We start from the raw sequence: 27,500 nt of genomic DNA, 5'->3' as shown, positions 1-27,500 counted from the left end.
TGCTTTGTGAAGCTGGCCGCACGAAGCTTTAGCCCCGTCGCGATATAACCTTTAACGGTTGAAAACGACGTTAAACACCAAATTAAAAAAAAAGAAAAAAAAAGACAAAAAAAGAAGCTTTAGCACTGAGAAATCGACTTCAGGCTCAATTTAAGAACCGCCTTTATCTGCAGGGAGATATTCAGAAACAGAATTGTCCACGTTTTTCATTAGAAGAAAAATATTTAAATGAATAAAAAAAAATGCAAACAAGGTGAAAAACTATAAAAGTAGAATACAATTCCAACCTGAGGTTTCTCCCCCCTTCCCCACAGTTGTACTCTAGCCCCCCCTTGAGGCGTGAGACGAAATCCTTGAGATGAGAGGATTCCAGGGTGCGCCAGATCTCCTCGTCCGTGAAGTTGTCAAACGGGTCGATGTTGAACCTCAGGGTGCCTGAGAACAACACGGGGTCCTGGCGGGAAAAACAAGTGTCACGTGGTAGTCCGATATTGAAATATGTCGCAACAAATTTTTTTGCATATATATATGCGCGGTGGTCTGTCATTTGTGTGTGTGTGTGTGTGTGTGTGTGTGTGTGTGTGTGTGTGTGTGCGTGTGTGCGTGTGTGTGTGCTGTGTGTGCGTGCGTGCGTGCGTGTGTGCGCGTGTGCGCGTGCGTGTGTGTGTGTGTGTGTGTGTGTGTGTGTGTGTGTGTGTGTGTGTGTGTGTGTGTGTGTGTGTGTGTGTGTTGAATCGCTACTTCAAAGTCAAATATCTGCCGGATAACAAACTTTGTGTTTTGTTTGACATTGAATTTTGGTATGCGTTGTAAGTTGTAGGAAGCTCTCATACAGTCAAAAATCCTGGACAGATGATGTGTGGTGGCTGATACGATGGGCTACAAGAGAAAAAATGTGTTTTAAAAACAAATGAGTGACAGGATCGACCTACCTGTGGTAGAATGGTGAGACTCTTCCTCAGGTCGTGCAGACCTATCTCTGCAATGTCCACGCCGTCAATAGTGATGCTGCCACTGGCGGACTCGATCAGGCGGAACAGGGCCAGGGACAGTGACGATTTACCGGCCCCTGTCCTCCCCACGAGGCCTACCTGTAAGACAGGTGTGACATAGGTGACGAAACAGGTGATGAATGATGGTGAAAAAGTCAGAAGAAGAGGAAGCGGAGAAGAAGTCGAATGCTGAAGGAAGTGTAGATCCTAATATTAATTGGGGCGAAGTTGACTTCGAGAATTCTACTTTCTTTCTTTCTTTATTTGGTGTTTAACGTTGTTTTCAACCATTCAAGGTTATATCGCGACAGGGAAAGGGGGGAGATGGGATAGGGGAAAGGGGGGAGATGAGATAGAGCCACTTGTTAATTGTTTCTTGTTCACAAAAGCACTAATCAAAAAATTGCTCCAGGGGCTTGCAACGTAGTACAATATATGACCTTACTGGGAGAATGCAAGTTTCCAGTACGAAGGACTTAACATTTCTTACATACTGCTTGACTAAAATCTTTACAAACATTGACTATATTCTATACAAGAAACACTTAACAAGGGTAAAAGGAGAAACAGAACCGTTAGTCGCCTCTTACGACATGCTGGTTAGCATCGGGTAAATTCTTTCTCGTCCCAACCAATATGGGACTCCCCCTAACCCGCGGGGGGTAGAATTCTACTTCGCGAAGCTGGCTGGGCGAAGCTCTGGCACTGAATTTTCAGTAAAAAGAATGTGCAAAGTCTTCGCGAAGTCGACTGCGAGCTTAATTAAGGATAGTTTTAACGGATCTTTGGAAGGAAAGATCTGGGAACCCATAACCTTAGAAAGAAAGTGAATCCCCTTTCTGAAAACGTCAGCAGTCCGCGCACATTCACCGTTGTGTATATATATATAGCCTTAGTTTCTAGGCTTCAACGACCTATTATTTAGATTCAGATTCAGATTCAGTACAAACTCGAGCCATTTGGTACGAGTGTTCTTTACAAAACTGGGTGGCCGAGTGGTAACGCACTTGTGCTCGGAAGCGAGAGGTTGCGAGTTCGAACCTGGGTCAGGGCGTTAGCAATTTTCTCCCCCCTTTCCTAACCTAGGTGGTGGGTTCAAGTGCTAGTCTTTCGGAAGAGACGAAAAACCGAGGTCCCTTCGTGTACACTACATTGGGGTGTGCACGTTAAAGATCCCACGATTGACAAAAGGGTCTTTCCTGGCAAAATTGTATAGGCATAGATAAAAAATGTCCACCAAAATACCCGTGTGACTTGGAATAATAGGCCGTGAAAAGTAAGATATGCGCCGAAATGGCTGCTATCTGCTGGTCGATGTGAATGCGTGATGTATTGTGTACAAAATTCCATCTCACACGGCATAAATAGATCCCTGCGCCTTGAGTCCGAGTCTGGAGATACGCGCGCGATATAAGACTTCATATATAATAACAAAACGAACTACACACACACACACACACACACACACACACACACACAATGTGATATCTGTAGGCCTAGGCCTATACTAGTGATTACTGTGTGTGATACATGAAATGTGATATGAATGCTGTTTTTATATGTTATACTCTTACTTTCTGCCTATGTCTTAATCCCAAGCGCAAGACAAATTCTTCTATGTGAAAATTGAAGCCAATAAAATTTGAGTTGAGTTGAGTTGAGTTGAGTACAAGCGTTACAGGGTGCAGAACAACAGTCCAATAGACGATGTTCGGAAATAACTCTGTTAGGTTTCGTATGAGTTGTGAAAGAGTGAATACTAAGTACCCTTGCCTTTGTGAATGCAAATTTTCACACGTGACATTATAGGCCAATCACTAGCGAGGAGTGTGTCTGAAACACGTGGACAAGGATTACGCGTGGAAAGATTGCCTCGGTAAAAGCAACAGTATTCACTCTTTCACAAACACTACAAACCCGACAGGGTTATCTCTGGAGTTTGTCTATTGCAATACAGTTGCCAAGCCGATGTCAAGTATCTGACGACAAACGTTTCAAGGTGGAAATAACTAATCTGACGTAAATAACTGTTTCTGCAAAACACAAATAATTCGCGGTGACAAAAAAACTAACTCACCTTTTCGCCGCCTTTGATCTTACAGGTGATGGTCTTGAGCACGAGGTTGAGCCCCTCCCTGTAGCGCGTGCTGTACGACGTGAACACCACGTCCCCGTGACGTGGCCACCCTCGGGCAGGACGTTTGTCTGGCTGGATCCATGGCGGCTGTAAGGCAAAAAAATCGGTGGTAAGTGTGGAATGCCCTTATCGCATGGAAGTCTTCTGACTGGTTTCAACCACTGTTAAGACAATAGCGTAGCAAGCGTATAATACGAAAAACTTCATAGAGACATCATGTCTTCGTGTTCGACCATAAATCTCCTGGAAAACAATCTGCTCAAACATCAAACAAAACAGAAGAGGTTCTGTCCACGGGGTCCATAAATATGCTGGAATGCAATCTGCTCTGAATGACTCCGATGTAGATTCCCCAAACATTATTTTATCGACGGAAACATTCATGGCACAGTCCTCGATCCTTGTGAAAACAGAGCTGCTCGCTATCTCAGATCTGGCCCTGCTGTTACAGGGAGTAATGCCATCCCTCCACTTGATCACATCAATCAATCAATCAATATGAGGCTTATATCGCGCGTATTCCGTGTGTACAGTTCTAAGCGCAGGGATTTTTTTATGCAATTTATATCGCGCACATATTCAAGGCGCAGGGATTTATTTATGCCGTGTGAGATGGATTATTTTTACACAATACATCACGCATTCACATCGGCCAGCAGATCGCAACCATTTCGGCGCATATCCTACTTTTCACGGCCTATTATTCCAAGTCACACGGGTATTTTGGTGGACATTTTTATCTATGCCTATACAATGTAGTGTACACGAAAGGACCTCGGTTTTTTGTCTCATCCAAAAGACTAGCACTTGAACCCACCACCTAGGTTAGGAAAGGGGGGAGAACATTGCTAACGCCCTGACCCAGGGTCGAACTCGCAACCTCTCGCTTCCGAGCGCAAGTGCGTTACCACTCGGCCACCCAGTCACATGCCAAACATCAACATCCTCACTGCTTCGTGTGCACAGGTGTTTATTTTTGATTTAAAGATTAACATTCATGGAGCTTGGTTTACCTAGACCAGGGCTGGACCTAGTGTATGTGAGGGAGGGGCTTCGCAGAGGGGGCAGGGGTACATGGGCTGGCCAGGCGAGAGGGGGGGGGGGGGAGGGGTGCTTTGGGCCGGGCCCCCAAATGCTGCTGAAATGTAGCATCCGAAAGGGGTATTTTGGGTCTCTCCTTGACAAAAAAAGGGGAGAGAAAGAGGAAAAAAAAGATGCATTTACCGGGTAAAGGGGGGTTACAGGAACCCAGCCCCCACCCCCACCCCCTCTCTCTTCCCCCTCCCCCCCCCCCCACACTAGGTGCAGCACTGCGGACCCACCATATTTCACGGTGACTGTATCGACTCTCTGCATGTTATTTATCTGTAGCGTATTACATGCACCAACCTCCTGTGGAAGTTTAGAGTACTCCACGATGCGTTCCACGGATATGACGTTACTCTCCAGCAGTGCCGAGTTCTGAATCAACATGTTCAGCGAACTGGTCACCTGAGAACGAAACGTGAGAACATTACAAGCATCATTCTGCAAGACATGTTTTTTTGTGCGCACTGTTCTGCGGAATTACACCTTTTTTAAGCAAGAGGTCTGCAATTATTGATTTAGATTTCAATACTTTAAAAGGCGTGATGTCATGGCAGCGTTACTGTATTTCTGCGTGCTGAAAATTTACATTTTGATTAATGTTTGTCGTTTTGATTGAGTATTTAAAAATGCTTGTAAGACTTTTACTTCCTGAATGATTGCAAAAATACATTGTGCCAGAAATACCGGTGTTAACACCATCTCCAAGAACATTGCCATGTTAATACAAATCACACTACACAGGCTGCCATTATCCGCATCAGAAAAGCAATTATTTTCTTGTGATAATGATGCAAGTCATGGAGAAGGTTTTTTTTAAACTTCGCAAAAAATAAAACTTGAAAACAAACTTTGATAATAAAAAAAATAATGAAAAAAACTGTGCCCAACAGCAGGCCGTATAAGATTAGGGTCGAATTACCTGCAACGCGTAAGACACGGACAAGCCCACGAGACTTCCCGAGATGTCGTCAGACAAGATGGCGAACAGGGCAGAGAAGAAGACGATGAAGTTCCCAAGCAGCTCCAGGCGAATCCTCAGCCATCTGTTAAAGGTAAATGATAATTCGGGAATAAAGTAGCTGAGGTACAGGGTGACCCAAAAATAAGAGTACCCAAACAAAACGTCATAAATTGAACAAAAATAAAGCAATCTTTATAAAATTTATTTACACACACAAGTAGCCTCTGCATGATTTGCACAGAAAATTTTAGCGTTCTAGCTTGTCTTTCAGGAAAGTTATGCTCATTCTACAGAACATGCTCCAAATGGCCTCCGCGCCGCTGCAGGCAAACTTGAACTCGCCGCGCAAAGTTATCAATCACCCGCACACACTCCTGTTGCGAGATTCCGCAAATGGTTGTTGTGATGGCTCTCTTGAGTTCTGTGATTGTCTGTGGGTTGTTCCTGTAGACGTTGTCTTTCAGGAACCCCCAAAGATAGAAATCGCGCTGACCGAAGTGTCTCTGGAACTGCACTTGCACATCTCTTTATGATTTTGTGTGAAAATAGGTCTCTATGCAAAACGTCCGTTGATCATTAGTATAGTTCATTGTGAGAACAACTTTTATTTCATCCAACCATGCAGTGGATTAGCTTGACTCACCTCAAAAAGAAAGAAAAAAAAGTTAAAATTGACAAAGTTATTCAAGTTTGTTTGGGTACTCTTTTTTGGGGGTCACCCTGACATTATTCGGATCTCTTCTTCTTCTTCTTCTTCTTCATTCATGGGCTGAAACTACCAGGTTCACTCATGTTTTTGCACGAGTGGATTTTTAAGTGTATGACCGTTTTTACCCCGCAATTCAGGCAGCAATACGCCGATTTCGGGGGGGGGGGGAATTATTTGGATAATCTTAGATAGTACGTCAAAAGTCAGAATTAAATTCTTATAGGTACACTCCTCCTCGTGAAAACAGTTCTCATATCTAAGATTTTCCTGGGCTTTCACTTGCGATATGACCATCCCTATACTTGGACATGCACCAACAAACAACATCGCCAATGCTTCCTGTTCAATATGTAATTGTTTTCAATGAATTCGTTTTTTTGGCTGTTAAATTTCGGTATGTGTCGAAGAGAAGGGATGGTCTTATCCGAGGCCGAGGTAGATGTGAGATGATGAGTGGAATCATTTACACACGAACAACTGCAGTGTACACCAAAAAGGCCTAAAAAAAATAGGTGTAGTTACGGTAACCCGACCTGCCCTATTTTTAGGGGCCGACCCTATAACTTTTTATTACATTTGTCCAAAAAAACACACAAGAAAACGAGTGCAGAAAACGCAATGAAAGCGAAAGCGCACGAGTCGCACACTTATTTCCCTGTCAAGTAGGTTTAGTTTGTACACATTAGAAAAAAAGTTTTAAAAAAAAAGTGATTGCCTACCTTCCTACCCTATTTTTTGGGGCTATGTTACCGTAACCACACCTATTTTTTTGTTTGGCCTAAGCCTAAACCAAATGGCATATTTCAATACGACACTATGTATGCTATGTATGTTCCATAAGTTTCAACAAAATGTGACTTAAAATGTCTAAATATCAAGAGAAATATTCTGGCACTCAAATCTTGGTAGTACTGCCCCCTTTACCAAAATGAGATTTGTAAACCACACAATTAAGCCATCCATCCGTCCACAAAGACAATCCACAAGAAAGAAAACCTTGAAGCAGAAGTGAAGGCATAGAAGTACGCATTGTTGATGTCGACACGCCTGGCTGACTCCTCCACGAATCTTTCGCACGCGCCAAATACCCGGATGCAAGCGGCGCCATTTATCGTTTCACTGAAGTGGGCGTAGATAGGGGACCGAGACGTAGATTCCAGCCTCCTCATCTGGCGGGAACTTGGCACGTAGAATTTCTGGAAAAGGGATTACCATGTTCAGTGGAGATCCCATTTTAAACATCACCAAAAAAAAAACCGATTAAAAAGACGACCAAAAAAACGACCAAAAAAACCGACCAAAAAAACGACACCAAAAAAACGACCAAAAAAATGACCAAAAAAAACCAACAAAAAAAACGACACAAAAAACCGACGAAAAGAACGACCAAAAAAAACGACCAAAAAAACGACCCAAAAAACCGACCAAAAAAACCGACCAAAAAACCCGAAAAAAACCGACAAAAAAACCGACCAAAAAACCGACCAAAAAAACGACCAAAAAAACGACACAAAAAAACCGACCAAAAAAACGACACAAAAAAACGACCAAAAAAACCGACCAAAAAAAACGATTAAAAAAAACCGACCCAAAAAAAAAGAACAAAAAAAAGTCCAAACAAGTCGCGTAAGGCGAAAATACAATATTTAGTCAAGTAGCTGCCATTTTTCAGCAAGACCGTATACTCGTAGCATCGTCAGTCCACCGCTCATGGCAAAGGCAGTGAAATTGACAAGAAGAGCGGGGTAGTAGTTGCGCTAAGAAGGATAGCACGCTTTTCTGTACCTCTCTTTGTTTTAACTTTCTGAGCGTGTTTTTAATCCAAACATATCATATCTATATGTTTTTGGAATCAGGAACCGACAAGGAATAAGATGAAAGTGTTTTTAAATTGATTTGGACAATTTAATTTTGATAATAATTTTTATATATTTAATTTTCAGAGCTTGTTTTTAATCCGAATATAACATATTTATATGTTTTTGGAATCAGCAAATGATGGAGAATAAGATAAACGTAAATTTGGATCGTTTTATAAATTTTTATTTTTTTTTACAATTTTCAGATTTTTAATGACCAAAGTCATTAATTAATTTTTAAGCCACCAAGCTGAAATGCAATACCGAACCCCGGGCTTCGTCGAAGATTACTTGACCAAAATTTCAACCAATTTGGTTGAAAAATGAGGGCGTGACAGTGCCGCCTCAACTTTCACGAAAAGCCGGATATGACGTCATCAAAGACATTTATCAAAAAAATGAAAAAAACGTATGGGGATTTCATACCCAGGAACTCTCATGTCAAATTTCATAAAGATCGGTCCAGTAGTTTAGTCTGAATCGCTCTACACACACACACAGACACACACACACACACACACACACACACACACATACACCACGACCCTCGTCTCGATTCCCCCCCTCTACGTTAAAATATTTAGTCAAAACTTGACTAAATATAAAAAGAAAGGAGTCTTTAAAGTGAGGTAAATGTACAGGCGCTATGAACTAAAAGTCTGAAAAAGCAGCAAGGCCCTAAAAAGGGAGATATATTAAATCGCGAAGGGGTATCAGTCTCGTCTCAGTGATGGAGACGACAGAATGTAGCAAATAATTTCACTGAAAATTGCGATGACTGTCTTAAAAAGGCTACTTGAATATCAAAGCTCAGAATCCAATGGCATTCTTTACTTATTTTTGATACAAGTCCCTGTACTCAAGCCAAAGAACATTTGTCGTGTAATTGACGGATTGAGATCAAAACTTAAGCATAATTAATTAATTTGGTTGTTTGATCGACGAAAAATACGTGAAAATGCATACGTTACCAACCAAGGGACATCACTTAGACGACAGAGTTGCCTCCCCTGTCGGCTTACACGGATAATTCCTTCTTTGACGCATGTAAACGAAATGCATTCGTATAGTTCATTCCGCGACTTCAAATGGATCTAAAATAAGTTGTAATGCTTACAAGTGTAGGCTCTGCAAATTTTGAGGCTTAAATGCCTCTGAATTTTGAGCTATGAATTTAACAAACTAAAGTTCAAAATTACCACAATACCTGCACAAGGTAGTAAAGCACCATCACAGGTGTGGCTGCCGCCATGAAGATCGGAGTTGTGTAGGAGATGACGATCAGCACACTGATCACAGTGAACAGCTGCTGCACGAACATCAGAACCAGCTTGGCCATCTGTCCGTCAATGGTGTCCACGTCTCGCGAGAAGCGGTTCATGACGCGGCCGAGCGGCGTTGTGTCGAAGAAGTTCATTGGCTGTCGCATGATGTTAGCCAGCATGTTGGTGTGAAGTCTTTTGGAAGCCGCGACCATGCGTAGACTGATGTTGGCCACGAAAACCAGCGTGGCAATGCCTGAAACATTTTGGAAAATGGTTGTTACTGAGAAGCATGTTGGAATGGAGACAAGAGTACGGACATCATGCATACGGTATCAATTGAAAATTTTCATCTAAATTTTAATTTGATTATATACTTACCCAACTCACATACAGCAATTTACTCCAGTTTAGTGCTAGGACGCTGAATAGCATCACCTTGGTAACAAGGGGAGGTCACCCTAAAAAAGAGCTACCTTGACCCCTTAACATGACAAAGTCACGCGTGACTTCCTGACCTTGCCGCCATTTTTGAATCATTCAATCGAAAGCGAACATAGAAAAATTTCCCTCTTTTTTAGGAAAAAACACCCATAAAACCCCAAAAGCGGGGCAGGCGGGCGGGTATCAACTATGTGAGTTGGGTAAGTATATAATCAAATTAAAATTTAGATGAAAATTTTCAATTAAATTACATATCTTATCCCAACTCACATACAGCAGAATGCTAATGAAGGAGGTGGGAAAACAAAATTCCACTTGTCCAGCAGCGACAATGGCTGGTAGGGAGCTACTGCCATCATGACGAGTGCTGGCCACATCTCGCAGGTAAAAGTTGATGAAGACGCCCTGCGATTTCCAGTAGGCAGCGTCTAGGACCTCTGCCAGCCTGCCTGAGCGGAGGACTGCCAGAGAAGTAGCCCAGGCTCTGGCTTCATGAGTTCTTGACAACTTCATAGGAAGGACAGAATGCCCAATCCCAACTTGTCTGTGCCACCACGCATACGCTTGTTTAATAAGCGTAGAGACCCATCTTACCAAAGTGACCCGCGACAAGTCCTTGCTCCTTTCAGTGTTAACTGAGATGAAGAGCAGTTTTTGGTCCCTAGACCTAATAGGCGTGGTACGGGATAAGTAGCTGGTAAGAGTACGAACAGGACAATTGACCATATCAGGGTCACCAGACGCAAGAATCCCACTTAAAGGAGGAATGCGAATAACAGAGGAGGACAGACCATGTTTTTGGTTTTCGGCAAGGAACCCCAGCCGAAATCTTAAAACAAAAGAGCCATAGCTCTCACAAGAAATATCCTTAGCCAGGCCTGAAAAGAGCGTGCACCTCACTGCCTCTACGGCAGAGGCTAACAAAACGAGGAACAAGGCTTTACGAGTCAAGTTAGCTAAGCTCGCTGAAGTTAAAGGTTCGAAATCCGAAGAGGCTAGAAACTTGCGTACCAAAAAATAAGTCCCACACGGGAAGAGGGGACTTAGCCTTCGTAAAACCAATCGCTGCCCCCTTAAGAACACTATCGATTACACCGCCCAGGTTAATGCTATGCCCTAATTGCTTCAGAGTAGAAGAAATGGCTGAGCGCCTGACTCTCAAAAAAGAAGGAGCCAAGCCCTGAGGAGCCAAACACGAGAGATGATTTGCTACATGCATAGAGCGAGGAGAAGTAGCAGTAACTCCATTCTCCGAGCACCACTTTGTCCAAGCTGACCAGTGTGACACATAAACAGTGCTGGTCGATTCCCTGTGGGCCTTTTGGACAAAGCCTACAGTAGCGTCTGAGGAGCCAGAACGGCGCAGCGACCTAGAAAGAAGAGAGGGCCGTCTGCGAGGCGAAGGAGGACGGGGAACCAATGTTGGCTGGGCCACCAAGGGGCCACCAACACCAAGCAAGGCTGTCCCCGCTCCGCCTTCCTGAGAACCTTTCCCAAGAGATGAAACGGGGGGAAAGCATAGTCTATCAGACGCGACCAGTTTACTTCGAGGGCGTCTGTTTCCCTCCCCTCTGGGTCTGGAAAGGGGGAGACAAAGACCTGAAGCCTGCAGGAGAATCTTGTCACAAACAGATCGACTGTAGGCTTGCTGAAATGCCACCCAGACGTTGTAGGACATGATGAGTCGGAGTCTACTCCGTGTGCATAGTACGCGACGGGCGACTGAGGTAGTCCGCAAGAACGTTGAGTTTGCCTGGGATGTACTTCGCTGACAACAGAATAAGGTGCTGGCTGCCCCAGGCAAGAATCTGACCTGACCTGACAGAAAGAGCGAGAGACAAAGTGCCTCCCTGTTTGTTGATATAAGCCGCCATGGTCGTGTTGTCTGTGCGAACCCCAATTTGTTCGTTCCTGACCATAGACAGAAACGATTGGAGTCCCAGGAAAACAGCCCCTAACTCTAGGGCATTAATGTGCCCCCCACTCTGCGTCTCGTTCCACAGACCTGACGCAGTGTGAACAGAAAGATGGGCACCCCAGCCCTCCATAGACGCGTCTGTGAACAGAAACTCGTCCGGGGGGGGGGGGGGGGGCAAACGAGATTGGCACTCCCTGTGAAATCCCAGGGAGCAGCCACTGCCTCGTTGTGTGCCGAAACCAGCTTTCAAGAGAGACTACTGTCTCCCAGCCCTGAAGAGAAGGCTTCCACAGCGAACTCAGGGCAGCCTGAAATGGCCGCCTGTGGACACTGCCTAAGGGCACAAGAGTGGCCATCGATTCCATTTGGCCAAGAAGAGAGGTCAGAACACGTACAGCCGCTCTCTTTATCAAGGACAGAGTACGCAACAGACTTTGCAACCTGTCCACCCTTCTCTGTGAAGGGCGTACCCGCCAATCGACGGTGTATGTCTTTGCGTGTGGAAGAAAAACAACCCCAATGCTAAAAACGTCTGTGCCAAACCTAGGCTTAGCCACATGATGGTGTTTAGTTCTTTCCGTAACCTCTTAGAAAGAAAAGCTGAAACTAAGGAATTCCTGCGAGTCCTTTGTGCTGCGCAGCGAAAGTCGCTGACAGAAGCCACTGCCTCAAGAGGTAGGCTTAGCCGGAAAAGTTCCGACTGAGAGGTTACGAGCAATGGCTCAGTGAGCCTAAAAATTTAGTCAGAATGTGAGCCCATAATCTGGACATGTTCTGGCGACTTGTCGGAAACCAAAGCTTATGACCCCAATGAGAAAGCGCAATTCCGTAAGCCGTAAAAGCTGAGATAGTTTTAACAGCCTGCCTTGTTTTTCACCACAGAGGCAAAAAACAAAAAATTGAGGCCTTAGCAACTTCACCCTAGAAGGTGAAAAATAAGAGGTATGCCGCACCAAAGATGGGCGTACATACCGCGAAGCTGCCTAAGGCAGAGGGTTTACCCCAATGTTTGATTGCTTAGCTTCGTATCCTGCCAAAATAAAGGCCAAATGTGGCCAGCCTACGCAGAACACAGCTTCTCCCAGACGATGAACCACAAAAAGCAAAGAGCGGAGTAGATCCGCCTCTTGTTTGCAACCTGAGCCAAGCAATGTGCCAAGAAAAGCGCTGGGAGGCTCCGCTGTTCAAAAGACTTTAGCCAAAGTAGCTAGAAGCGACATGACATCTTTCTCCCGTGCGTCACGACGAAACTCGAAGTTAACAAGAGCAGAGAAGATAGAGCTCTATAAAAAATCTTGCAAAGTTTCCGAAACAGAGGATAACTTGAAAAAATCATGTGCTTATTCCCCCAGAGACAAGAAAGAGGACTCAGTATAACATACTGTTCTACTGTAGCCGTCTTCCCTACCAGAATAGTGACAACTTTCTCTACCGCATCGTCACGAAACCTGAACGGGTCTAAAGACGACGCGATCAATCTCGACAGAGATCTCTGCAAAGTCTCAGAGAGAGACGATAACTCAAGCAAGCGTAAGCCAGTTACTCCAAAGACAAAAGAGAATTCTCCGAAAACGGGACTACTCTGTCTCTGCTGTATCATCTTGCCTAAGGACTGCAAGTTCCGGAAAAGTGGAACGAGGCAAGGCAAACGAGCCAATCAAATTGACTGAATTATGCAGCAGTGTAAACTTCTTAGCCAAACCAGCAGGCAAAGCTGAGACTAAAAACAAAGCACGGTAAGGCTGCGCTGAATCAGGAGCCAGACCTTGTGCTGTTACCCACGGTACAGCGTGAAACGCACCGCCATACTGCCCAGTAGTCAGTAGCATAGACAGCTCAAACGCTACCAACGGGAATTTCCGAAAACGGGAATTTCCGAAAACGGAACTGTTGTTTCCAGTCCTTCGCAGAACGGGAATCCCCCAAAGCGGAAGGAGGCTGGGCAACAAGCCTACAAGCGTTGCCGCACCCTCCTCGAACTACCGTGAAGTAACTTCCGCCGCCAAAGCCAGTGCTAGCGGAAGTTCAACCAGTACACGGAAGTTGGCATCTTCGTCAACCTGAACAGAAGCACCAAAATCCGACTCATAATCCCGCACATCCGTGCAACAAGGCAACGAACTTCCGCCCTGACTACAATAGTCAGGCGAAGCGTCACCCAGAAGAGACGACACACGAGGGATGCGATACCCAAGCAGTGTATCCCTAGGGACTGCTTTCCTGCCCAGAGGGCGGAAGCGGGGAATGTCACCCCCTCCTCAAAATACCGTGAAGCCACTTCCTCCGCTAAAGCCAGAGCTTGCGGAAGCTTAGTCGGTATGCGGAAGTTGACATCTTCGTCACCCTGGACGGAAGTGCCAAAATCCGACTCGTAGTCCCTCACTTCCGTGAAGTCAGGCAAGACACTTCCGCCGTGACTACCATAGTCCGACGAAGTGTCGCCCGGAAGAGACGCCCACGAGGGATTTTATACCCAAGCGGTACGTCTCTAGGGACTGCTTCCTGCCTGTAAGGCGGAAGCGGGGAAAGCTGTGAAAGCTGTGCTGCCGCACCAACCGCTCCTCTAGGGAGTGTCGGAGGACGCACTTCCCCTGTTCAGTCAGAGACCGAACGCGTATCTGGGCTTTTCCCTCGATCTAGACGTTCACTCTATCGGAACGACGTAGACCTAGGGCCTAAGCTTTCGCGCACACGAACCGGTGTGGCTACTCTCTCCAAACACGCACTTCGTTTTGGCCGGAGAACCCGGTTACTGGCGAAGTATAAATACCTTGATCGTCGTCAGTCCAAGAGGCCCAGGCACACATCGTAGAGCTTCGGCTCTGATATCTTTGACCCAAATTGCTCTAAGCAGAGAGGTCGTTAAACTGTATTTTCGTCGAGTCCAAGAGGCCTGGGAACACAGCAGGGAAACACCACGGCTGCCCTCAACGAGGCGTGACCGTCGGCGGACGTAAAAGTGGAGGAAGGCGGAACACACACCCTGGCAAGGGAACGCACACCTCCCACACCGGAAGGCAAAGACACATCTCAGCCTTGGTAGACGAAAACTCGGCTGAAAGAGAGGATATCTGAGCACTCAAGGAGTGCAAAATAGCATAAACATCCTGCTTCTCGCTAACAGGGCCTGAACCGGACAAGACCGGTGAAGCAGCTGAAAGCAAACTAGGCATAGCCGGAGAATTAGGTAAGTCTATCGCACATCAAACGAGGATTTAGTACAGGATCTGTGACTTTAATCAAAGCTTAACATGCCGAACTCTACGACTTACGAGAAGGCTTCTTTGTGGGAGAAGGCTCGGCCACCGACTTAGCATTTTTATTCTTTCCTTATCCGACATGGCGAACGGAAAAAATGTAAACAAAGCTAAGTATTCGACCAAACCTAAGTCACAAAACGATAACAAACGACAAAAAAGCTCACCCAAACACACAGTAGGAGCAGAGGGACCGTGTGCAAGTACCAAGGCAGGGTCTGACAAAGGCAGAAGTCAGACAAACCGGCTGAAAGCCGGAGCAAAATCAAAACACGTCTGTAGACACAGACCGCTGGAGAGTGAATGATTCAAAGATGGCGGCAAGGTCAGGAAGTCACGCGTGACTTTGTCATGTTAAGGGGTCAAGGTAGCTCTTTTTTAGGGTGACCTCCCCTTGTTACCAAGGCGATGCTATTCAGCGTCCTAGCACTAAACTGGAGTAAATTGCTGTATGTGAGTTGGGATAAGATATGTAATTTAATAAAGCTTAGTGTATACTTTCTTTCAAATAGTCGCATCCAACATTGTCTTTTAATGTAAACTTATGGCTACGAAGATATTCATTGCTATGAGGTACGAATACGTGCAACAAAACATTCTTTCCCCAAAGAGATCTTATAAACGGCACAACAACACAAATAGCCAGCGAGGTATACGTAGGTTTTAGAGCTCTCACGGGTTCAACATTCTTTGGAACATTTTAAAAATGCCCGCTATTCTTTTGAGAATCCGAATGAACCAACAATTTGCAGTGAATTGTCTGGCACTGTATTGTACAAGGTAACAGACCTTAGAGTCAGCGAGGTATGTGCAGGTATTTGATATTTCACGATTCATTTTACGATTACAATTACTTTATTATGAGTATTTGAAATGTCAATAATATTTTGAATATCATAAACTAAGCAATAGTGCAAAGCCAATTGATTAATCTGCCTTGTCGAGAAGTCAAAGACAGTTTAACATACAAAGTATTGTGTATTCTTCGGAGTTAAGTCTTACACACTGCCCAGATTCTTTTGAACTTTCAAATGCAATCCTGCGAACTTTCGATAATCCTAGCGTACCAGAGAACATGCAAAGAAATTAATCACGCTACCTTGCAGAAGACCTAAGATACTGTAGACGGCGAGGTATGTGTATGTTTTGGCGTTGTAGTCAGGGGTGTCTGACAGCGTGCCGTTTCTTAGCAACGGGTCTTCAGTCCACATGGATAACCAGATCGAGGCCACGATGCCAAGGCCCTGTAACGTGAATAATCAGAACTTGCATTCGTGCGCATGTTCATCAGCTGCTGTGTTATTTGGCCCTTGTACATTATGAAAGATTGTGTGCTAATAGTTTGAGAAAAAGATATATGTTGATTTCCTTGATTCGCAAGCTCATATCTTACAAGTAAAGCTTTTAGTATGATAACACTATGACTGTGGGTGCGTCTATGACTGATAACTTGAATCTGATATGTGACCCTCCACCACGAAATGAGTCGCATGTCACCTTTGCATGATTTTCATATTTTTACATTTTCCTAAAGAGTTTTGTATGCTCTATCCAGTGGTGAAAACCGTTTTAGAAAAGAGCGAAAACTGTTTGAGTTATAAGCCTGTGACTAAGGTGACCCTCACACTGTTACCAGACACTCCCCGGACTTATATTAAGCCTAGCGCAGAACCGCGCGAGGTGACATGCGACTCATTTCGTGATGGAGGGTCACATATTTCTATAAAAACGGTAATAGATTCGCTTTATAATTCATCCTTGTTGTTTTGAAATAACCATACCGTAAAATGTACAACTTTTGGCTACCGAACAATGCTGCGATACTCTTTTCAACAAAAAGTAGAAATAAGTACGTTCCTGCAAGCATTCACTGGTGTTTGGATTATTAGATCGTATAATTATTAGTGATAACCAACATGAAGCTTTGAATGAGAGATAGTTTGCTTAAGAATACATTCCACAGTAGTGGTGTTGAAAATGTGAATGTATTCTTCGGATACAATATCACATACAATGGTTCATCTCGTGATTACGGCTGAGCAGCCAATCCGGTCATGTTTAGAGACGACTTTCACTGCTGGAATATCCCACGTGAAACGAGAATTTATGTTCCCACGTCTACGTGTAAACCTCTACATTACTGTTTTGGGGGAAATTACTATTTATTTCAATTAAGCGTTTTTCTGGTATTCAGTGGGTACATTTTGACCACAAACTGCGTATAGCTTGTTTGTTCGTTCATGGGCTGAAACTCCCACGGCTTTTACGTGTATGACCGTTTTTACCCCGCCATTTAGGCAGCCATACGCCGCTTTCGGAGGAAGCATGCTGGGTATTTTCGTGTTTCTATAACCCACCGAACTCTGACATGGATTACAGGATCTTTTTCGTGCGCACTTGGTCTTGTGCTTGCGTGTACACACGGGGGTGTTCGGACACCGAGGAGAGTCGGCACACAAAGTTGACTCTGAGAAATAAATCTCTCGCCGAACGTGGGGACGAATTCACGCTGACAGCGGCCAACTGGATACAAATCCAGCGCGCTACCGACTGAGCTACATCCCCGCCCTGCGTATAGCTGCCGCCATGGGAAATTCTTACGATCGGTCTCCTTCAAAAAATTTTAAGTTTTGATAAAATGAAGGTGTACGTCAGATACAATAACTGTGCATGAGGGTGTATTGCTAAGCCACTTTTCTTTCTTCAATCGGCCGCTCGACAATGAGGCCAATAGAGATGTAGGGGTGTATTGCTAAGCCACTTTTCTTTCTTCAATGGGCCGCTCGACAATGAGGCCAATAGAGATGTAGGGTTGTATTGCTAAGCCACTTTTCTTTCTTCAATCGGCCGCTCGACAATGAGGCCAATAGAGATGTAGGGGTGTATTGCTAAGCCACTTTTCTTTCTTCAATCGGCCGCTCGACAATGAGGCCAATAGAGATGTAGGGGTGTATTGCTAAGCCACTTTTCTTTCTTCAATCGGCCGCTCGACAATGAGGCCAATAGAGATGTAGGGGTGTATTGCTAAGCCACTTTTCTTTCTTCAATCGGCCGCTCGACAATGAGGCCAATAGAGATGTAGGGGTGTAGGGAGTACAATAAGGAAACGAGAAGGAAAACGTCTTACTTGATAGACGATAAGCATGACGACCACAGTGATGCTTGACCACAGTCCGTAAGCCCGTGCAAAGTCCACCAACACTGACCGCTTGATCTGAAAGACAGAAAAACAAATATCGTTTCATTTCTGGAGTGAAGGATTAGAGAATAGACCCGTCGACGGATAATTATGTTGCTCTCCCTGCACCAAAAGTAAACATTAGACAACATTTAGTGATCTTCATACCACACAGCTTTCAGTAATAACCTATGCCTTTATTACCAAAACAATGTTGATATCAGTAACCTATTTGGCTTTTTAGGTGGTCTGCTAGCGCACTTGAATTTATATATTTTTTTAGCAATAATAACTAAAGTCAAGGGGTTTCAATGTTTTCTTTTATTTAACACTTTTGGTGAAGAAAGAACACTGCGGAACAAAAGTCGCGCTACCCCAGTGTGTTCGGTTTTTTTTGTTTTTTTTGTTTTTTTTGTTTTGAATTCGCTTTTGTTTTTAATATATCATTAATTTCCATTAACTTGTTCAACTGACACTATGTGTGTGGCAGATAGTCACCTGGCTGGATATAGTGGAAAGGTTACTTTTGGTGGTCACATTAGATATTATGTTTTTTGGAAAGTTCGTTTTATTTGCAGCCACAGTTCGGTAAACAACAAATGGCTAAACCCAACCCCCTAAGAATGAGAAGCGTTTTTGCAACATGACCCATATTCTGCAAAAATGCAGCCATGACGCAGGGGGTAGGTTACAAAAAAACGTCATGTACCGCTTGACTGCATACGGATATAAGCAAATTATATCTTAAACGAAAGCTAAAGATTGTTGCCATCAGACAGCAAGTAAAATGCCTAATTCGTATACACAGTTTTATTTTTAACAACATCTGTATAACATGCGGACGACAAAACAGGACATGCCATTTTCTCAATCGATATGTATAGCTAACTGAACGCCTGGTTGAAACCGCAATCAAAAACATCTTGAAAATTGTTTATTCTCACAGCTAGAATTATTTTACATCAACAATTGTTAATTTACCGAGGAAAACAACAGTCACATAAGATACATAATGGATGATTTTAAATCAACTCCGAAAACCGAACCGGGTCGAAGCAAAAAAGAGTTTACACATACACAGGCTTGAAAAAGGATAATTTGGTTCAATCTGTTAGATTTTTACCCATAACGTTAAAGATCAGCTCAATATAAAAGGAAAGTAATCATTGTAAAAGGATTTAGCTATCGCAAAATAATTCAACTTCCGGTTTTACCACATGGCGTCCATAATATTATCAATTTATTACATAGCGTGCATTTGTCAGAAATTATACTAATTGTTAGAAGCGATCTTAAAGTGAAAGTAACGTTTAATAAAAGTATTTATTTATTGATTGATTGATATATGACTAAAATAATGGACATGTAATTTAAACGTACAAAACGATATTTTGTACACTACCTCTCTAAAAAAACGCAACTATGACCGACCGATATGTATGTGTAAATTATGTCATTGTTAGTGATGAAAACGGGTTTTCTTTAAAAGATAACACGCAAACTGTGAAGTTCAAGCCCATAAATGATTTTAGTACGACTTCTTCAAAACAGGTCTGTTTTTCACTCCACCAGTTTCAGTTTTTTTTTTTTTTTTTTTTTTTTTTTTTTTTTTTTTCGTTTTTTTTGTTTTTTTTTTTAAATCTCAGTTGCATGCAGGCTGCTTCAACCCTTTCTTTTTTGCCTTTTTTGTTTTTTTTTTTTTTTTTTTTTGTTGTTGTTGGCGGGGAGCATCCTTCTTCATTGATTTTTTTTTTTTTTTTTTTAATTTTCTTTTTGAGTAATGTTTTTACTATAACATTAACATTACTATATCTAAATGTATTTTAAGCAACTTTTCTATATAACAATTCCCTCTCAAAAATGCATACAATATCCAGAGGGGAGCCATATCTATAAATACCAACACACATTTTGGCTATCACAATCAAATAATTCACATAACTTATTAGTGCCTTGGAACTTTGTGAATTTTCAAATACGCCCAAAAAAACTTCCTTTACGGTAATTTTAATAATCATATTATATTTACAATTCACTTTATCTTCAACGCATTTCCAAATGGACATAATTTTCGGGCAAAAGTAAAAAAAATGTTCAATATAATCAATTTCGTTCTCACAGTGAGTACAGCAATTACTCACGGAAATGCCCAGTGTGTTCGTGTTTATTTCTTTCTTTCTTTATTTGGTGTTTATCGTCGTTTTCAACCACGAAGGTTATATCGCGACGGGGGAAGGGAGGAGATGGGATAGAGCCACTTGTCAATTGGTTCTTGTTCACAAAAGCACTAATCAAAAATTTGCTCCAGGGGATTGCAACGTAGTACAATATAAGTATGACCTTACTGGGAGAATGCAAGTTTCCAGTACAAAGGACTTAACATTTCTTACATACTGCTTGACTAAAATCATCACAAAAAATTGACTATATTCTATACAAGAAACACTTAACAAGGGTAAAAGGAGAAACAGAATCCGTTAGTCGTCTCTTACGACATGCTGGGGAGCTTCGGGTAAATTCTTCCCCCTAACCCGCGGGGGATGTTCGTGTTTATGTGAAATCAGTCCACTGCATTTCTGTCAGAATGACCGATGTCTTTTACACGTCCCACAGCGGTGACATGGTTGGGGTGAAGGGGTGGGGGCGGAAGTGGAGGGACATGGATACTGTGTCTGAGTGTCACATAGTTTTGACCCGTGTCCGACCCGGTCTGGATTCGAACCCGTGACCCGAGGACCACAAGGTCAGTTAGCTACCAACTGCCACAGCAGACACCCACAGACTTTCAAAGAGCGAGCGTTACCTTGCCCTGTTCTGATTTCTCCTCAAAGAGCGAGCATTACCTTGCCCTCTTCTGATTTCTCATCAAAGAGCGAGCGTTACCTTGCCCTGTTCTGATTTCTCCTCAAAGAGCGAGTGTTACCTTGCCCTGCTCTGATTTCTCCTCAAAGAGCGAGCGTTACCTTGCCCTGTTCTGATTTCTCCTCAAAGAGCGAGCATTACCTTGCCCTGTTCTCATTTCTCCTCAAAGAGCGAGCATTACCTTGCCCTGTTCTGATTTCACCTCAAAGAGCGAGCGTTACCTTGCCCTGTTCTGATTTCTCCTCAAAGAGCGAGCGTTACCTTGCCCTGTTCTGATTTCTCTTCAAAGAGCGAGCATTACCTTGCCCTGTTCTGATTTCTCTTCAAAGAGCGAGCGTTACCTTGCCCTGTTCTGATTTCTCTTCAAAGAGCGAGCATTACCTTGCCCTGTTCTGATTTCTCTTCAAAGAGCGAGCATTACCCTGCCCTGTTCTGATTTCTCTTCAAAGAGCGAGCATTGCCTTGCCCTGTTCTGATTTCTCCTCAAAGAGCGAGCGTTACCTTGCCCTGTTCTGATTTCTCCTCAAAGAGCGAGCATTACCTTGCCCTGTTCTGATTTCTCCTCAAAGAGCTAGCATTACACCGGCACGGGTGGCCTAGTGGTAAGACGTCCGCCCCGTGATCGGGAGGTCGTGGGTTCGAACCCCGGCCGGGTCATACCTAAGACTTTAAAATTGGCAATCTAGTGGCTGCTCCGCCTGACGTCTGGCATTATGGGGTTAGTGCTAGGACTGGTTGGTCCGGTGTGAGAATAATGTGACTGGGTGAGACATGAAGCCTGTGCTGCGACTTCTGTCTTGTGTGTGGCGCACGTTAAATGTCAAAGCAGCACCGCCCTGATATGGCCCTTCGTGGTCGGCTGGGCGTTAAACAAACAAAAAAACAAAAAAACAAAAAAAAGCTAGCATTACCTTGCCCTGTTCTGATTTCTCCTCAAAGAGCGAGCGTTACCTTGCCCTGTTCTGATTTCTCCTCAAAGAGCGAGCGTTACCTTGCCCTGTTCTGATTTCTCTTCAAAGAGCGAGCATTACCTTGCCCTGTTCTGATTTCTCCTCAAAGAGCGAGCGTTACCTTGCCCTGTTCTGATTTCTCCTCAAAGAGCGAGCATTACCTTGCCCTGTTCTGATTTCTCCTCAAAGAGCTAGCATTACCTTGCCCTGTTCTGATTTCTCCTCAAAGAGCTAACATTACCTTGCCCTGTTCTGATTTCTCCTCAAAGAGCGAGCGTTACCTTGCCCTGTTCTGATTTCTCTTCAAAGAGCGAGCATTACCTTCCCCTGTTCTGATTTCTCTTCAAAGAGCGAGCGTTACCTTGCCCTGTTCTGATTTCTCTTCAAAGAGCAAGCATTACCTTCCCCTGTTCTGATTTCTCTTCAAAGAGCGAGCATTACCTTGCCCTGTTCTGATTTCTCCTCAAAGAGCGAGCGTTACCTTGCCCTGTTCTGATTTCTCCTCTGTGATCAGCGTGCTGACGGGGTTCTTCTTGACGTCATCTTCGTCGTCATCGTCATTTCCGCCAGCGGGGCGAGGGTGGCGCTGCAAGGACTCTTCCAGACGTGACCTGACATGCGAAAAAAATATAATAGACACGCAAAATATTAACACTCTAAGCAGAAGTAGTCTACTGTTAAAAACACAGTTCTGTAACTAGTTGTGAACACTGTAGGCTACTATCTAATTCTACCAGCAAAAGTCGCACACATAGCAAACACCATGTGAGCTACTTTTGTTAGTAGAATTGAATAGTAGTCAGTTGACACAGTGTTCACAATTGGTTACAAAAAGTGTGTGTCCAAAAGTGGAACGCTTTAGTTTAGAGTGCTGTAACTAGTTTTGAGCACCTTGTGACAGTACTATGTTATACTAGGCTTAGCAAACGTAACACACAGTGTTCACTTGTGTTCAATTGAACACTTGTGAACACTATGTGTTTCCTATGCGTGCCTCTTTTGCTAGAAGAACTATATACCATATGTCACAAAGTGTTCAAAACTTGTTACAGAAATGTGTTCAAAAATGGAAAACTTCTCTTCAAAATGTATGAACGTAGGCGTGTTCTTATTATTCTTAATAATTCACTGTGCTTTACTCACTTCAGGTTCTTCTTCCGGCGCCGGAAGTACTCCTCTTCGTCAGCTGACGTCAGACCGTCTGACGTCACGTATTCCACTTTTTCCAGCATCTGGTATCGGATCTTTTGAACTGGACACCACGGAAGGAAACGAAAAGGGTAGAGCAAAAGAGTCATCAATCATTCAATAACACAGCTTCTACATGAGACAATAATTATGTGTTGGATTTTCTCTACCGTCCACTATCACAGCCACCACTTCTTTTGGTCATTCGTTTGTCTGAAATTTCTGTTGTCAGTTCTGGGCACGAATAGAAGAATCATGATAGCTTGCCTCATTTCGTCCTAAAAACAATAACGATGTACATCTAGCTTTAACCTTGACCCATAATTATTGGGTACTGATCTTGACCTATGTTGCTTTTGACATGTCCGCGACTTCTCTGATTATGTCTCTTCCATGCTCGCTCTTTGATTCAGTTACTGGGTCATCAAAGTCGTCATCATCCTCCCTGGGCAGGTATGTCTTGAGGTATGCTCTCTCCCCTCTTTCCCTTCCCCTCCTTCCTCCATCTACACCTACCCCTCTCTCTCTCTCTCTCTCTCTCTCTCTCTCTCTCTCTCTCTCTCTCTCTCTCTCCTCCGTCTACCCCTACCCCTTCTCTCTCACTCTCTCTCTCTCTCTCATCCGGACGCCCTGCGGCAATCCACCAACACGGATTCTTTTAGAACCAAATATTCTTTCCATTTAATGAACTCTATGAACAAATAAACTTGATTGGTATGTTTTCTTTGTATACAGTTGTTCATTATCGGAATTATGGTTTATTGTGACAAAATCACGAAGATTTGGCTCTGTAATACATTGTTTTGCTGAGCTAATGTATTGTTGGGTTACTTTCCGTTTATCTTCATTGCTTTACACCCAATTTTGAACACTACCTTATGATCTACAATGCTTCTACATAATGCGCTTCATGTACATAAACTTATATGTTCTACCATTAATGTTTTTATGTAACCTTTTTTTTTCTTTTTTTTTTCTCTCTCTAGTCATAGTTATAGTAAAATAGTTTAGTCCCTCTTTAGGGCGAGCTATGCTTATTCTTGTCACCCTCGAAAAATAAAGATTTGTCATTGTCATTGTCATTGTCATCCTCTCTCTCTCTCCTCCATCTACCCCTACTCTCTCTCTGTCTCTGTCTCTGTCTCTGTCTCTGTCTCTGTCTCTGTCTCTGTCTCTCTCTCTCTCTCTCTCTCTCTCTCTCTCCCTCCTACTCACTCTCTGGGTCATCGAAGTCGTCGTCATTCTCCCTGAGGAGGTAGGTCCTGAGGTACTGGGCGAAGGGTCCGTCGCGACTCATGAGGTCGTCGTAGGTGCCAGCCTGCAGAACCTTTCCCCGATCCATCACCACGATGTAGTCAGCAGACGGCAGCCAGTGAACCGTGTGTGTCACGAACAGGCGGGTCTGAAAAGTATTATCATTTACTTTGCCTTTTTGCTATTTCATGTGCCTGTTTCTTTGTTTATTTCCGTGTTTTTTCCCTTGTACGTGCGCGCGATAGCTGTCGCGGTGTATGAGTGCGACTACACGTGCCTTGGCGTGTGTGTGCGAGTGTGCGAGGGTGCGAGGGCTGTATTTTGTATATTGATTATTTGATTGTATAAATGTGTCTCCAGGAATATGTTTTGTTTTAATCTTGTGTCGATACTATTTAATTCTGCCTCGCTATTAGCCATTGAGTATAGGCCTAACTGTTTTATCATCATTGCTTTGTTGTTGTTCTTTGGCCATTTACGTTGAATGACTTGTTATACATTGACATTGATAGTTTTATTCTTCTTCTTCTTCGTCGTTCGCTAGATAGTTTTATCATAAGAACCTTTTTTAATTCCTATTAACTCGATGTTCTTTAACTATATTTATACATAAATGCATATTGTAAAGCAGTATGCATTGTTAGAGGATTTTTTAGTAGCAGTGTTTAAATGTCGAAGCTGCTTTTCCCATTTTTACCCAAGAGACCGACTGTATATTGTGTTATTGTATTTGTCAGACTTGATTGTACTAAGTCCCTACACATGTTGTAATGCGCTTAGAGCCAAATATTTTTGTTTTTTGTAAAGGATAGGCGCAATATAAATACACTTTATTATTATTATTATTATTATTATTATTATTATTATTATTATTATTATTATTATTATTATCCCATTGCTGGAAAATTCTGGTCGCTTCCTCCCAGTGGAAAGCTAGCAGCAACAAGAGTCGCGCTACCCAGGTGTGTGCGTGTTTAGGTGTTATCAGCCACCTGCACTTATGGCAGAATGACCGAGGTCTTTTACGTGCCACTGTGATGAAACGGGGTTGGACATGGATACCGTTTCTGAGTCTGCATATAAAGTTGACCCGTGTACATCCCGACCTGGATTCGAACCCGGAACCTTAGGATCACAAGTTTAGTGCTCTACCAACTGGGCTAACCGGCTCCCCAAAAATGGTGCAGGAAGTGGGGGGTTTTCCCACCTGTTAACACATCTACCAAGACTATCACCCAGCTGCTGGGGATCCAATAGCTATGCCTGTGTGACCTCAGTTTGTTTGTTTGTTTCGCAATGGACTGAGACTCTCACGGCTTTTACGTGTATGACCATTTTTACTCAGTCATTTAGGCAGCCATACGCCGCTTTCGGGGGATGTGTCCTCAGTGTCCCTACACACGAGTGTGACGTACACCTACCTTGTGTCTCAAGAGTCCCGCCGAGCTGACGACCTTCTTGAAGATGTGCTTGCCCACGTTGCTGTCCACGGCAGACAGCGTGTCGTCCAGGAGGTAGATGTCGGCGTCGTGGTACACCGCTCGGGCCAGGCTCAGGCGCTGCTTCTGCCCTCCGCTTATGTTCACACCCTGAAATCATACGAGGGTTGTGTCAAAAGTTCGTAGCCTACATAATTATTTATGAAGGAGCTTAGCTACAGTTTTTGAAATTGGCACATATTTACATCCGCCTCTTATAAAGTCACAAGCGTTCAGCGGTACACTTTTGTGTAACGTTTTTAGTCAATCGCAAAGGATCTGCTTGGGTGCTTGTATTGTTTCTTCATAATGACTAACACCAAACAGTGGGGTTACGCTCCTCGGCAAGGCCTCACAGACAGCTCAATCATATTTGTTTAAACATAAAATCCCTTTCAAACACAAATTTTACACGTGCAAACGACAGGTGTCCACTGAATTTCACATGGTTATTTGATGACCTAGTAGTGCGTGAGGTTCGATAGAAGGAATAGTTTGCTGTGGAATTTAGTAGTCTTTATCAAGACCTTTGAAAAAATGGTGTTTTTTGTTTGTTTGTTTGTTTGCTTAACGCCCAGTCCACCACGAAGGGTGATATCAGGGCGGTGCTAGCTGCTTTGACATTTAACGTGCGCCACAAACAAGACAGAAGTCGCAGCACAGGCTTCATGTCTCACCCAGTCACATTATTCTGACACCGAACCAACCAGTCCTAGCACTAACCCCATAATGCCAGACGCCAGGCGGAGCAGCCACTAGATTGCCAATTTTAAACCCACGACCTCCCGATCACTGGGCGGATGCCTTACCACTAGGCCACCGTGTTGCGGTTGAAAAAATGGTAATGGCCTGCTTACCAAAAACCGATGTATCGAAGAATACAAGCCTCCCAAGTGTCGAACAACTGTTAAGTAAAACCAAGTACTAAGGAACCTCAAATAATCTATACCTTTTCACCGATTTCTGCAATGTCCCCTCCCGGCATGAGGTCAATGTCGGACTGCAGGGCACAGGCCTTGACCACCTTGCGGTACCAACGTTCGTTGTGCGGCAGTCCGAACAGGATGTTGTCACGGAAACTGCAGTTCTGGATCCACGGGTCCTGGGGCACGTAGGCTATGCCACTCTGAAAATACCGATTATGACGTACACCTGACCGTATCAGCGCAGTACTCTCTGTGCCAGTGCTTTTAATTTTAATTTGTGTAATTTAAAACTGCCAACATAAAACATCATCTAAAGTACGGAAAGGCAGGATTAGGTAGGGTAAGGTCATGTAAATAGAACATTACCTTTTCTTTATGGAGATTCGGGTTGTTTTTGCCCGGGAAAAGCGAGCTGTTACAGTGCAGCGCTGTACATTTATTTTTAAATTATTTAGTTTTCTTCGTTGATGAGTTCTTATTGATGTTTTATTAATGGGATAAGTAATAAGATAAGAAACGGGGCGAAATGACAGACTTTACATGAACACAGTAAGCTTACCTTTGAAAGTACTTCCACCCCTTGCGCAAACGTGCCTAATTTATTAGCAACTGAATTAGAAAATTGTCACAAACAGCAACAACAATACAGAGATTATTTTATTCAGGGAGAGTCTTTATAGCATTCACAGCTCATTTCCTCTAACTTTTATCTTTTTGTGAGCACTAACCTTGACTTCGACCGCCCATTACCCTTGTTTGCACTGACCATGATGACCTTGACCTGTATGACGCACTGACCTTGACCGTGACGTTGCCCTTGACCTTTTCCATTTCTCCCATAACGGCGGCCAGCAGCGATGATTTTCCTGCCCCCACTGACCCCACCACTGCAACCAGCTTCCCGGCCGGTACAGTCATTGATATGCTGCAGGTAGTCACATTTTACAAAAAAAGAGAGTCAGAACCCAAACTGACACGTAGGCTTCCACAAAGGTAAAATGGGTTATGAGATTTCACGACACTTTGGGAAATAAAA

At 43.6% G+C, this 27,500-nt stretch overlaps 1 protein-coding gene across 1 annotated transcript in view; it reads right to left on the bottom strand.

The window, feature by feature from the left end:
* LOC138973979 (multidrug resistance-associated protein 1-like) overlaps window positions 1–27,500 on the bottom strand; it is a 49,795-nt gene that overhangs the window by 4,237 nt on the left and 18,058 nt on the right. Inside the window, exons 17-31 of the mRNA XM_070346671.1 lie at window positions 27,263–27,389; window positions 26,488–26,664; window positions 25,482–25,649; window positions 24,022–24,208; window positions 22,762–22,870; window positions 22,100–22,229; window positions 17,756–17,842; window positions 15,728–15,872; window positions 8,955–9,265; window positions 6,885–7,084; window positions 5,138–5,261; window positions 4,519–4,620; window positions 3,070–3,216; window positions 933–1,091; window positions 288–454 (exon numbers count right to left, since the gene is read on the bottom strand). Of these exons, the coding sequence (XP_070202772.1) occupies window positions 288–454; window positions 933–1,091; window positions 3,070–3,216; window positions 4,519–4,620; window positions 5,138–5,261; window positions 6,885–7,084; window positions 8,955–9,265; window positions 15,728–15,872; window positions 17,756–17,842; window positions 22,100–22,229; window positions 22,762–22,870; window positions 24,022–24,208; window positions 25,482–25,649; window positions 26,488–26,664; window positions 27,263–27,389 (2,340 nt within the window). The remainder of the gene's footprint in view (window positions 1–287; window positions 455–932; window positions 1,092–3,069; window positions 3,217–4,518; window positions 4,621–5,137; window positions 5,262–6,884; window positions 7,085–8,954; window positions 9,266–15,727; window positions 15,873–17,755; window positions 17,843–22,099; window positions 22,230–22,761; window positions 22,871–24,021; window positions 24,209–25,481; window positions 25,650–26,487; window positions 26,665–27,262; window positions 27,390–27,500) is intronic.

This window comes from Littorina saxatilis, linkage group LG8 (genome assembly GCF_037325665.1).
Source record: "Littorina saxatilis isolate snail1 linkage group LG8, US_GU_Lsax_2.0, whole genome shotgun sequence".
Classification (NCBI taxonomy): Eukaryota; Metazoa; Mollusca; class Gastropoda; order Littorinimorpha; family Littorinidae; genus Littorina; species Littorina saxatilis.
The sequence above is the reverse complement of the archived record's forward strand: the minus strand, read 5'-3'. Positions and strand labels throughout refer to the sequence as shown.